This window comes from Oncorhynchus mykiss, chromosome 14 (assembly GCF_013265735.2).
Source record: "Oncorhynchus mykiss isolate Arlee chromosome 14, USDA_OmykA_1.1, whole genome shotgun sequence".
Lineage (NCBI taxonomy): Eukaryota > Metazoa > Chordata > Actinopteri > Salmoniformes > Salmonidae > Oncorhynchus > Oncorhynchus mykiss.
In genome coordinates, this window is record NC_048578.1 from 35,854,150 (window position 1) to 35,868,353 (window position 14,204).

At 44.0% G+C, this 14,204-nt stretch overlaps 1 protein-coding gene across 3 annotated transcripts; it reads left to right on the forward strand.

Moving 5' to 3' along the window:
* Positions 1–12: 12 nt before the first annotated feature.
* On the forward strand, positions 13–12,860 carry LOC110489190 (E3 ubiquitin-protein ligase synoviolin). Of its 3 annotated transcripts, none has more exons than XM_036943438.1 (16): positions 13–757; positions 2,754–2,905; positions 3,003–3,095; positions 3,400–3,552; positions 3,724–3,772; positions 4,193–4,296; positions 6,099–6,225; positions 7,406–7,505; positions 7,708–7,773; positions 7,936–8,052; positions 8,548–8,705; positions 10,367–10,516; positions 10,788–10,931; positions 11,212–11,395; positions 11,486–11,598; positions 11,735–12,860. In XM_036943438.1, the coding sequence occupies exons 1-16, from the start codon at positions 643–645 to the stop codon at positions 11,932–11,934; spliced, it is 2,025 nt and encodes a 674-aa protein (XP_036799333.1). In that variant the 5' UTR covers positions 13–642; the 3' UTR covers positions 11,935–12,860. The 3 variants fall into 3 exon arrangements, with proteins under 3 accessions (XP_036799333.1, XP_036799335.1, XP_036799334.1); XM_036943440.1 differs by lacking the exon at positions 13–757 and adding an exon at positions 868–970; XM_036943439.1 differs by lacking the exon at positions 13–757 and adding an exon at positions 876–1,141.
* Positions 12,861–14,204: the final 1,344 nt, after the last annotated feature.

Sequence of the window (14,204 nt, forward strand, 5' to 3'; positions counted from 1 at the left end):
GGAGGTAAGTTTTCTGTGTAGGGTACAGTTTGTGGCATTATTCTGATATGACAGAATCAACTTCATTAGCACAAAGTTAACCGGTAATGGGTAACAGTGACTACATGTTTATTCACCTGATTTATATTATGTTTTAACACTTTTGTGAATACTTGTCTGTTGTCACGACAACTTCTATTGAAAAACAAGCATTGGTGGATACTTTAGTTGCGATGCTGACATTTTAATGGTGCGGCACTACAGTCTATTACGGTTAATAAAACCCATCATTTGATTGGCGCTAGTACGTGGTAGGAAATCAACTTGCCAGACCACCATTGGTAAAATATATATTCCTGTTCATCTATTGGTCCGCGTTGAGTTACCGTATATCTACTAAAATATGGCCTTAACTGTCACCAGGGTACAAATCCAATGCCAAAAAAAATAAACCGGGGTACGCTGGTGTGAAAACCCATGCACTCCCATTGATAACAGTCTAACGGTAGTTCGCTACAACACCGACGGAAATTCTGTAAATCGCGTGTCACCGTTTCTATTGGAATGCAACGTCAGCTTGTTATCTAATTGCTTTTCTTCGTTTAACAGCCAACAAACGGTTTCCATCGAGTGCATATACACTTCAATCTCTTATTTTGTATTATGAACACAACAAATACAAAAAAAAACCCAAATATACAAACGAGTGCATTAAAACAGACAGGGAGGGAGTATTTACATATCAAGATTCATTTTCAATTTGTTAAATACTTTTGTGGTGCGTATTGCTTTTTTTGTTTTTACATTTACTGATCATTTCAAAAAATATTTCAATTCTATCTTTAAATAATGTGAAAATGGGTTTGTTCTCTGCACACTTCATTTCAATCTCTCTTGCTATTTTGGATTTCCCCGGAAGTGAGGTGGCCACTCGGAGGAGCAAGCCAAAGATAAACACGTATCGGAGACTCAGGCGTCTTTGGGACTTGGGGTATATAAATGTTAGTTAAAATATACAGCGAAATGCTTGAAGAAGGGGAAAGTAATTGGTCGTAATATAGTTGAGGGACTTGATACATCTTGTAATCATAGTGAACGCCCCAATCAAGGCGTTGGAACAAGATCAACAAGTGAATTCCGTGACAAAAACGAAATCGAGTCCGTGAGTAGCTAACGTTAGCTAGCTAGCTAGCTGTCCATATTAGTTTCGCACTGCAGTAACATTACTGTACAGCTAACTACCGGAATAGCTGGCTATGCAGAGCAAGAGCAGCCAAGCTAGCTGTACCTTCCAACCCATATTAGCTAACACACCCCCTCAGCTATAACATTGCATTGTTAACTAGCTATGAATTGGCTGTCTTGTTAGCTATCTTGTTATTAACTTGTCATCCGATACATCTACCTAGCTTGGTAGATTTAAATATGGCATATCAACAATGCAGTTTTAGTTTGGACGAAATTAAGGCTTGGTTAAATTGAGTGAAGATGTCAATCTAGACTCAACAAAAATGTAAACGCAACATGTATAGTGTTGATCCCATGTTTCATGAGCAAAAATGAAAGATCCCAGAAATGTTTCATACACACAAAAAGCTTATTTCTATGAAATCCTGCGCACATTTGTTTACATCCCTGTTCGTGAGGATTTCTCCTATGCCAAGATAATATATCCACCTGACAGATGTGGCATATCAAGAAGCTGAGTACCCTGCTGCTACTCGCTGTTTATTATCTATGCATAGTCACTTCACCCCTACCTAAATGTACAAATGGCCTCAACTAACCTGTACCCCCGAACACTGACTCAGTACCAGTACCCCCTGTATATAGCTTCGTTATTTTATTGTTACTTTTTATCATTTTGTACATTCGTATATTTGGTAAATTAATGTTTTACTCTTGAACTGCACGGTTGGTTAAGGGCTTGTAAATAAGCATTTCACTGCATCTACACTTGTTGTATTCGGCCCACGTGACAAAGTTTGATTTGATTTTGCTGGGGACAATAAAAGGCCACTCTAAAATGTGCAGTTTTGTCACACAACAAATTGCCACAGATGTCTCAAGTTTTGAGGGAGCGTTGAATTGGCATGCTGACTGCAGGAATGTCCACCAGAGCTGTTGTCAGAGAATTGAATGTTAATTTCTCTACCATAAGCCTCCTCCAATGTTGTTTTAGAGAATTTGGCAGTACATCCAACCGACCTCTCAACAGCAGACCACGTTTATTGTGTCGTGTGGGTGAGCGGTTTGCTGATATCAACGTTGTGAACTGAGTGCCCCATGGTGGCAGTGGGGTGGTATGGGCAGGCATAAGCTACGGAAAGCGAACACAATTGCAGTTTATCGATGGCAATTTGAAATGCACAGATATACCGTGACGAGATCTTATGGCCCATTGTTGTGCCATTCATCTGCCACCATCACCTCATGTTTCAGGATAATGCACAGCCCCGTGTCGCAAGGATCTGTACACAATTCAATGGAAGCTGAAAATTGTTTCAATTGACTTATTTCCTTGTATGAACTAACTTTGTAAAATCTTTGAAATTGTAGCATGTTACGTTTTTATATCTTTGTACAGTTGAAACTTTGCTCTGTTTACACTTGGCCCCTAGGCAGCTGTCAACATGCATGTATTTATTCAGTGACTGTTACTTGTTAGCTATCTAGTGAGATATAAGGAAGCAATTGGATTATCCAACAGCCAGGATTATGAAATGACAATATCCTAACCTGCTCTACATTCTGATTGTCGTCCTACCACACAGCTGTAGATACTGCCTACACCATGGTGCGTGCAGGCCTGGTGACTGCCACCAGTCTGGCTCTGACTGGCGCTGTGATTGCCCATGCCTACTTTCTCAAACACCAGTTCTACCCCACTGTGGTCTACCTCACTAAGAGTAGCCCCAGTATGGCAGTGAGTACACACTAGTTCTCTACATTCCCCTGTTTGATACGTTTATCAGATGTATGGTCTGTAACGTGGCTTTCCCTCCCTCTCCTCTTTGTGCCAGGTGTTGTACATCCAGGCGTTTGTGTTGGTGTTCCTATTGGGAAAGTTCATGCGTAAAATCTTCTTCGGACAGCTGAGAGCTGCAGAGATGGAGGTATGGACCAATGATATGTTATTTCAGCGTTTGTTTACTCCTGCTTGGTTTATTAGATTACCAGATCTGTATTTCTCAATAAATGCAGTGGACTTCTATGTAATGTAATGCTGTTGTTGCTTAGGCAACCATCATACCCTCTACTCATTCCCGAGCTGTGTTGTCTTGGTTACACATCCACCATATTTGTTAGACTGACGCTGGAAAGGAAAATCTGAAAACAAAATGTCAAAGCCAGTACAGGTTGGGTCAGTACGATAGTGTAAAAAGGTTATCACTAAGATTCAACTTCCTCTTCCTTCAGCATCTGATAGAGCGATCCTGGTATGCTGTCACAGAGACGTGTCTGGCCTTTACCGTGTTCAGGGATGACTTCTCTCCCCGCTTCGTAGCCCTCTTCACCCTGCTGCTCTTCATCAAGTGCTTCCACTGGCTGGCTGAGGACAGGGTTGACTTTGTGAGGCTGTTACATGTTAAACACATTTGTATAGATATTTCACATAGTTCAGACATTTTTGTTACTTTACAAGAAACATGTTTACCATCTATAAAGTGACAATGAATGTGAAAGGAAAGCATGTGTGTGTGTCTGTCTGTTCTGATGGTATTTTCCCACCTTCTCACTCAGATGGAGAGAAGTCCTAATATATCCTGGGTCTTCCACTTCAGGGTGTTCTGTGAGTATGGGTAATATCTCTTCAAGGTGTTAAAGGCCCACCCAGTGATATTCAGTATCTTTGTAATGGGCCCTTCAGTGGTTTACAGTACAGTATGGGTTATACTGTCTTTTAATAGACCCTACAGTGTATCTCAGTGCTGTAATTGTTACTACTTATTGGAGTGTTAGTGATTTAGTCACAGCCATGTGAAACTGGTGTTTTTTAGTACCAAGTGTGTTTCTTAAAATAAAGCTATAGGCAAATATATCAGACTGATGCACCTGGTGCACATCAGTAAAACAACACATCGACATTGTAGCTTGATAACGCAACTGGCATATCTGGGCCAAGAACATCTCGGCCTGTACTAGTGTGTTCAGTCAAAATGACTGGGAGGAATGGACAGATGATCTAAATCATTGTGTCTCTCTCACACAGCTCTCATGGTGTTGCTGGGAATCCTGGACTTCCTGTTTGTTAACCATGCCTGTCACAGTATCATCACCCGAGGGGCCTCTGTCCAACTAGTCTTTGGATTTGAGGTTTGTTAAACTATAAATTGTCATTTTCTGAATCTGTCATGTGACACTTTACTCCTATATGCCTGCTATATACAGTGCCTTGCGAAAGTATTCGGCCCACTTGAACTTTGCGACCTTTTGCCACATTCCAGGCTTCAAACATAAAGATATAAAACTGTATTTTTTTGTGAAGAATCAACAACAAGTGGGACACAATCATGAAGTGGAACGACATTTCTTGGATATTTCAAACTTTTTTAACAATTCAAAAACTGAAAAATTGGGCGTGCAAAATGATTCAGCCCCTTTACTTTCAGTGCAGCAAACTCTCTCCAGAAGTTCAGTGAGGATCTCTGAATGATCCAATGTTGACCTAAATGACTAATGATGATAAATACAATCCACCTGTGTGTAATCAAGTCTCCGTATAAATGCACCTGCACTGTGATAGTCTCAGAGGTCCGTTAAAAGCGCAGAGAGCATCATGAAGAACAAGGAACACACCAGGCAGGTCCGAGATACTGTTGTGAAGAAGTTTAAAGCCGGATTTGGATACAAAAAGATTTCCCAAGCTTTAAACATCCCAAGGAGCACTGTGCAAGCGATAATATTGAAATGGAAGGAGTATCAGACCACTGCAAATCTCCTAAGACCTGGCCGTCCCTCTAAACTTTCAGCTCATACAAGGAGAAGACTGATCAGAGATGCAGCCAAGAGGCCCATGATCACTCTGGATGAACTGCAGAGATCTACAGCTGAGGTGGGAGACTCTGTCCATAGGACAACAATCAGTCGTATATTGCACAAATCTGGCCTTTATGGAAGAGTGGCAAGAAGAAAGCCATTTCTTAAAGATATCCATAAAAAGTGTTGTTTAAAGTTTGCCACAAGCCACCTGGGAGACACACCAAACATGTGGAAGAAGGTGCTCTGGTCAGATGAAACCAAAATGGAACTTTTTGGCAACAATGCAAAACGTTATGTTTGGCGTAAAAGCAACACTGCTCATCACCATGAACACACCATCCCCACTGTCAAACATGGTGGTGGCAGCATCATGGTTTGGGCCTGCTTTTCTTCAGCAGGGACAGGGAAGATGGTTAAAATTGATGGGAAGATGGATGGAGCCAAATACAGGACCATTCTGGAAGAAAACCTGATGGAGTCTGCAAAAGACCTGAGACTGGGACGGAGATTTGTCTTCCAACAAGACAATGATCCAAAACATAAAGCAAAATCTACAATGGAATGGTTCAAAAATAAACATATCCAGGTGTTAGAATGGCCAAGTCAAAGTCCAGACCTGAATCCAATCGAGAATCTGTGGAAAGAACTGAAAACTGCTGTTCACAAATACTCTCCATCCAACCTCACTGCACTCGAGCTGTTTTGCAAGGAGGAATGGGAAAAAATGTCAGTCTCTCGATGTGCAAAACTGATAGAGACATACCCCAAGCAACTTACAGCTGTAATCGCAGCAAAAGGTGGCGCTACAAAGTATTAACTTAAGGGGGCTGAATAATTTTGCACGCCCAATTTTTCAGTTTTTGATTTGTTAAAAAAGTTTGAAATATCCAATAAATGTCGTTCCACTTCATGATTGTGTCCCACTTGTTGTTGATTCTTCACAAAAAAATACAGTTTTATATCTTTGTTTGAAGCCTGAAATGTGGCAAAAGGTCGCAAAGTTCAAGGGGGCCGAATACTTTCGCAAGGCACTGTGTGTATATATATATATTAGTTGTTTTCATTGTCTTGATGAATCAAAGCAGTTGGTTATACTTCAGCACACTTCTCAGAATAATAACACTGTTGTTGTTTAGTATGCCATCCTGATGACAATGGTGCTCACCACCTTCATCAAGTACACCCTCCACACTGTTCACCTTCAGAGTGACAACCCCTGGGACAACAAAGCAGTCTACATGCTCTACACCGAGCTCTTCACTGGTATGACACCTTTATCACTAAATATACTCTCTACACCGAGCTCTTCACTGGTATGATACCTGTATCACTAAATATACTCTCTACACCGAGCTCTTCACTGGTATGACACCTTTATCACTAAATATAGTCTCTACACCGAGCTCTTCACTGGTATGACACCTTTATCACTAAATATAGTCTCTACACCAAGCTCTTCACTGGTATGATACCTGTATCACTAAATATACTCTCTACACCGAGCTCTTCACTGGTATGACACCTGTATCACTAAATATACTCTCTACACCGAGCTCTTCACTGGTATGATACCTGTATCACTAAATATACTCTCTACACCGAGCTCTTCACTGGTATGATGCCTGTATCACTAAATATACTCTCTACACCGAGCTCTTCACTGGTATGATACCTGTATCACTAAATATACTCTCTACACCGAGCTCTTCACTGGTATGATACCTGTATCACTAAATATACTCTCTACACCGAGCTCTTCACTGGTATGATACCTGTATCACTAAATATACTCTCTACACCGAGCTCTTCACTGGTATGATACCTGTATCACTAAATATACTCTCTACACCGAGCTCTTCACTGGTATGATACCTGTATCACTAAATATACTCTCTACACCGAGCTCTTCACTGGTATGATACCTGTATCACTAAATATACTCTCTACACCGAGCTCTTCACTGGTATGATACCTGTATCACTAAATATACTCTCTACACCGAGCTCTTCACTGGTATGATGCCTATATTGCTAAAGATGCTCTACACTGGTATGATACCTATATTGCTAAAGATGCTCTTCACTGGTATGATACCTATATTGCTAAAGATGCTCTACACTGGTATGATACCTATATTGCTAAAGATGCTCTACACTGGTATGATACCTATATTGCTAAAGATGCTCTACACTGGTATGATACCTATATTGCTAAAGATGCTCTACACTTGCTATGCAACTTTAAAGGTTCAGTTTCTTGGGTCCACATTGAGCTTCGTTAATTCACATTAAGCTGCATTTCTTAGAATGAAAAGCATGTTCATTGAGCATGTTTTTGTCCAAGACTAGGCTTGTTTTGTGTCCAGGAAACTGGTCATATATATGTATGTATGTATGTATAACATCCCACTTCAGTAAAAAATCTCTCCACTCTTCCCTCCCAGGTTTCATCAAGGTCCTCCTGTACATGGCGTTCATGACCATCATGATAAAGGTGCACACCTTCCCCCTATTCGCCATCCGGCCCATGTACCTGGCTATGAGGTGAGCACCACCGTTACTCTCTAAACCCTAGATTAAAAGATACCGTTCTAAAATTCTTAGACCCGGAAGCCAGGGCTCTCTGACGACTCCGTATGTTACCTGGCCAACGGATTGTCTTCTCTTATCGTTTTTTGTTGTTATACGAGGCAGATGTAACCATTAGAACACCGGAATTTCTGGATTCTGTCCTCTTGTTCTTTAGGCAGTTCAAGAAAGCAGTAACGGATGCCATAATGTCACGGCGAGCCATCCGCAACATGAATACACTGTGAGTGTGCAATTCATCTGTTTTGTTTGTTATTTTGGGGTATCCACAACGGGGGAAAAAAATCGTTCCTCTTACCATTTTCATCATTTTAGGATGAAAAACATTGACTAAACATCCGTGGACTTAGTCCATGGTCAATGAACTGGATGTGTGTCTCTGCAGTTACCCAGATGCCACTCCTGAAGATCTGCTGGCTTCAGACAACGTGTGTATCATCTGTCGTGAAGAGATGGTGACTGGAGCCAAGAAACTTCCCTGCAACCATATCTTCCACTCTAGGTATTTTCTGGATACTTACTATACTATTCCTGTTTTAGACAGAACGGTATCAGAAAGTAGAAAATAAGATAATATTTTTGATATTTGACTTGTCATTTCTGTCCCATTTAGTGTTTTTGCTGGTCCTGTTGGTTTTCTGATTTCTATGTCACTAACTAACCGTTTCCTTCATTTTGTGTCCCAGTTGCCTTCGTTCCAGACTCTGTGTAGCTAACTAACCCTTTCCTTCATTTTGTGTCCCAGTTGCCTTCGTTCCAGACTCTGTGTAGCTAACTAACCCTTTCCTTCATTTTGTGTCCCAGTTGCCTTCGTTCCTGGTTCCAGACTCTGTGTAGCTAACTAACCCTTTCCTTCATTTTGTGTCCCAGTTGCCTTCGTTCCTGGTTCCAGACTCTGTGTAGCTAACTAACCCTTTCCTTCATTTTGTGTCCCAGTTGCCTTCGTTCCAGAGACTCTGTGTAGCTAACTAACCCTTTCCTTCATTTTGTGTCCCAGTTGCCTTCGTTCCTGGTTCCAGAGACAGCAGACGTGTCCTACATGTCGTATGGATGTCCTCCGGGCCTCTAACCCCAACCAGCCTCCCACCCCAGCGCCTGCCCAGCCTCCTGCCCCGGCAGCACCCGCCAACGCCCCTGTCCCTGTCCCTGGGAACGGTGGGTAGCACCACACAGAGCAACACGTCCATTGTCTAACGTCAAATATCGCAATGGCTCCATCTGTTAAACTGGAACAGGTTAAATATTTAGATATCTGATAGTAACCTTGTAGTCGTTTCATGAAGTTACTATATATCTGATAGTAACCTTGTAGTCGTTTCATGAAGTTACTATATATCTGACAGGAACCTAGTAATAAACTCAGCAAAAAATGAAACGTCCTCTCACTGTCAACTGCGTTTATTTTCGCCAAACGTAATATTTGTATGAACGTAACAAGATTCAACAACTGAGACATTAACTGAACAAGTTCCACAGACGAACAGAAATTTAATAATGTGTCCCTGAACAAAGGAGGGGGAGGGGTCAAAATCAAAAGTAACAGTCGGTATCTGGTGTGGCCACCAGCTGCATTAAGTACTGCAGTGCATCTCCTCCTCATGGACTGCACCAGATTTGCCAGTTCTTGCTGTGAGATATTACCCCACTCTTCCACCAAGGCACCTGCAAGTTCTCAGACATTTCTGGGGGGAACGGCCCTAATCCTCACCCTCCGATCCAACAGGTCCCAGTCGTGCTCAATGGGTGTGAGATCCGGGGTCTTTGCTGGCCATTTTTATTTAAAAAATGTTTTTTTTAACCTTTATTTAACTAGGCATAACTGCCTGTTCAGGGGCAGAACGACAGATCTGTACCTTGTCAGCTCGGGGGTTTGAACTTGCAACCTTCCGGTTACTAGTCAAACACTCTAACCACTAGGCTACCCTGCCACCTCTACACTCTAACCACTAGGCTACCCTGCCGCCCTGTCTGGCTGGAAATCACGCACAGAATGAGCAGTATGGCTGGTGGCATTGTCATGCTGGAGCGTCATGTCAGGAAGGGTACCACATGAGGGAGGAGGATGTCTTCCCTGTAACACACAGCGTTGAGATTGCCTGCAATGACAACAGGCTCAGTCCGATGATGCTGTGACACACCGCCCCAGACCATGATGGACCCTCCACCTCCAAATCAATCCCGCTCCAGAGTACAGGCCTCGGTGTAAAGCTCATTCCTTCGCCGATAAACGCGAATCCGACCATCACCCCTGGTGAGACAAAACCGTGACTCGTCAGTGAAGAGCACTTTTTGCCAGTCCTGTCTGATCCAGTGATGGTGGGTTTGGGCCCATAGGCGACGTTGTTGCCGGTGATGTCTGGTGAGGACCTGCCTTACAACAGGCCTACAAGCCCATGCCAAAGGAACGTTCATGCAGATGAGCAGGGACACTGGGCATGTTTATTTTGGTGTCCTAAGTTTTCAGAACTGTGACCTTAATTGCCTACCGTCTGTAAGCTGTTAGTGTCTTAACGACCGTTCCACAGGTGCATGTTCATTAATTGTTTATGGTTCATTGAACAAGCATGGGAAACAGTATTTAAACCCTTTAGTATTAAGATCTGTGAAGTAATTTGGATTTTTACAAATTATCTTTGAAAGACAGGGTCCTAAAAAAAGGGACGTTTCTTCTTTTTTTCTTCTGAGTTTAGTTTCATGAAGTTACTAGATATCTGATAGAAACCCACTAATAGTTTCATGAAGTTACTAGCTGTAAACTGGGTTGACTCCCAAGCGGCTGACTGACATGCGTCCTCTTGTCCCCTTGTCTCATCTAGTTGGCCCTGGAATGATGCCCCACTTCCCCCCAGGACTGTTTCCTTTCTGGGGCCCCTTCCCTGGAGCGGCTCCCCCTGCTGGTGCTCCCGGTGCCCCAGGGGCCACAGACGCCCCTGGGGCCACAGAGGCAGCTCAGACTCAGGGCGCTGGTGAGTCTCATTTCTACTCTCTGGCATCTGTCAAATTGTCAGTCTTATCTTTTCTGAATGGGAGGGTAGACGCAGACCAATCTTCACATTCTAGTCAATTAGAGGTTTCTCTGACCTAGATGATGAAATGGTCCGTTCAATACAGATTCTCAATTGAGCATGCTTTTTGGTCCAGGACTAGACTTCCTCTGGGTCTGGAAGACCAGCCCTAAAGTGTCTGTCCTAACATTCTGTGAACATTGAAGTCATAATTTCTCCTTGTGTGAATCAGGTACCAGTCATTCCACAGGGGCCAGTACAGTCGGTGCTGCTCCTGCTCCAGGAGGCCCTATGCCTGGGTTCCCCTTCCCCTCCTTCCCACCCCCACCGTTCCCCTCAGCTCCATGGCTGACTATGCCACCACCTCCACCGTTTGGTAAGATCTGGATTCATTCCTACTTACTCCTTCACTTATAAAGGAAGCCTCCATCATGAAAATAGTATTGTAGATGGGCCACCATTTTCAACATTTCTATCAACAGTTTTGTTCTTATCTACCCTGTTGCCGAGGGAGGGCTGTTGCCGAGGGAGGGCTGTTGCCGAGGGAGGGCTGTTGCCGAGGGAGGGCTGTTGCCGAGGGAGGGCTAAGATGTTCACAAATCTGTATCAAGGCTGGCATCTTGAATAACCTTGTCATGCTGTGTGTTCTGTCCCAGTGTCATCCATGCCCCCTCCTCCCCCGGCCCTGTCCACCATGTCAGAGACTGAGCTGAGGGAGCTGGAGCAGGAGGGCCGTAGAGGCCTGGAGGCCAGACTGCAGTGTCTCCACAACATCCACACTCTACTGGACGCTGCCATGCTCAACATCCACCACTACCTCACTACCGTCGCCACGCTCACGTAATGATGCCTCGTTTTCATTTTTACGCGGGTCAACATTTCCATTTATTGTTTGGCCTATGATTATCATGCTCCTCCTCTGCTCCTCAGTCCTCCTCAGTCAGAAACCAACAGCGCTGCCGGCGAGGCCAGCGGATCATCTCCTCCCTCCACTAGTGCAGAAACCCAGGAGAACCAGGAGAATGACTCTCAGAGCAGTACAGGTAAGTCCTCCTATTGACTGACTGATATTGTGAAGTGAACATGAATCATTTTGTAGGAATCCGGACTAGCTGTATGTTTTACACTGTAGACACATTTTCTCACTTTTGTTTCGCTCCTCTGTCTCTTACTCTCCAGCCGCTGAACCTGAAGCTGTGAATGGGGCCGCAGGTTTCTCCCAGCCAGACTCTACCACGTTGGGCGACAGTGAAGACAAGCGGGATGAAGAGGAAGGAGATGGAGAGGAAGTCGGCGAAGACGGAGAGCCCAACCCTTCAGAGCTGAGGCGCCGTCGTCTCCGCAAACTCGAGACCACACCCCCTCCTCCTGACCACTGATACATGCCTACTGATGCATTCTGGGAACTGACTTATCAATCAATACATTATTGATTACCAATCAATAATAAGAGATGTATTTTATTTTTCTCTTTTTCCCCTCCTGGGCTCTGCGTTTTCGTGCTGTTTAAACTCAGACAGCCAAGAGAGAGGAAGAAGGAACAACCGTTTTTGTTGTTGGAACATATTATTTTATTTTTCAACTGCCTGACATCTTATGATCCATATGCAGGTGTTTTGTTTCACCACTCTTCACCCAATACTGAGGAGTGATATTCAAACACACAGACCGAACTTCTTCAAATTACAGACCTGACCGGAGACCGGACTTCTTCAAATACAGACCTGACCGGAGACCGAACTTCTTCAAATACAGACCTGACCGGAGACCGGACTTCTTCAATTACAGACCTGACCGGAGACCGGACTTCTTCAAATACAGACCTGACCGGAGACCGGACTTCTTCAAATTACAGACCTGACCGGAGACCGGACTTCTTCAAATACAGACCTGACCGGAGACCGGACTTCTTCAAATTACAGACCTGACCGGAGACCGGAATTCTTCAAATACAGACCTGACCGGAGACCGGACTTCTTCAAATACAGACCTGACCGGAGACCGGACTTCTTCAAATACAGACCTGACCGGAGACCGGACTTCTTCAAATACAGACCTGACCGGAGACCGGACTTCTTCAAATACAGACCTGACCGGAGACCGAACTTCTTCAAATACAGACCTGACCGGAGACCGAACTTCTTCAAATACAGACCTGACCGGAGACCGGACTTCTTCAAATACAGACCTGACCGGAGACCGGACTTCTTCAAATACAGACCTGACCGGAGACCGGACTTCTTCAAATACAGACCTGACCGGAGACCGGACTTCTTCAAATACAGACCTGACCGGAGACCGGACTTCTTCAAATACAGACCTGACCGGAGACCGGACTTCTTCAAATACAGACCTGACCGGAGACCGGACTTCTTCAAATACAGACCTGACCGGAGACCGGACTTCTTCAAATACAGACCTGACCGGAGACCGGACTTCTTCAAATACAGACCTGACCGGAGACCGGACTTCTTCAAATTACAGACCTGACCGGAGACCGGACTTCTTCAAATACAGACCTGACCGGAGACCGGACTTCTTCAAATACAGACCTGACCGGAGACCGAACTTCTTCAAATAGACCTGACCGGAGACCGGACTTCTTCAAATACAGACCTGACCGGAGACCGGACTTCTTCAAATACAGACCTGACCGGAGACCGAACTTCTTCAAATAGACCTGACCGGAGACCGGACTTCTTCAAATTACAGACCTGACCGGAGACCGGACTTCTTCAAATACAGACCTGACCGGAGACCGGACTTCTTCAATTACAGACCTGACCGGAGACCGGACTTCTTCAATTACAGACCTGACCGGAGACCGGACTTCTTCAAATACAGACCTGACCGGAGACCGGACTTCTTTAAATAGACCTGACTTGACTTCTTCAAATACAGACCTTACCTGAGAGCTGATTTCTTGGTCAGTGACAGAAAAGTGGACAAGTGTTTTAAATCTCAGGTCACTTCTCCTTCTACCGTGGAGTCAATCCAACTGTGAGAGGTTGCTTTTTCTTCGTCACTGTAAAATGTATCCCCCTTATTGTCCTGCTTGTCAGACTGTGTTACATGGAGGCCTGACCCTTTTTGAGTTAAAGCAATGTCTGAAATGGGCCCCCCTATTCCCTATGTAGTGCATAGGTCTCTGGTTGAAAGTAGTGCACTATCTAGGGAATAGGGTGTAGCCATAGCGTGATGAGATTATACTTTCTGTTTTGTCAAGATTTTGCTGGGGGCGGGGTTATTATAACAGGAAAGTGGGTTGATTTAACCTGTACATACTGTAAAGTTTTACTAGGATGATCTGTACATACTGCAGAATAAACCAATGAAATGTTGCTGTTGTCAGAGCTCACGTCATGTCTTTGTTGGGATGTACTACATCAACGGGTTCACTATCAGGAGCCGAATATTCATCTCTGCTATCTAGAAAAGACAGACCAACACAAACTACTCAGCTGGTGGAAAACCTATCGCCTCTGTGTTCCCTCTTTGTTTTTTTCACATTTACTATAGTGGTAGTGTAGGGGCTCTTCAATCAATCCATAGCATTGACAATTAAAGGTAATGTTCCCGGAGTCCCAGAGACTGCATTCACGGTGCATATGTCGGCTCTAGGAAATTACCTTTAAGGCGATGTCTCCGG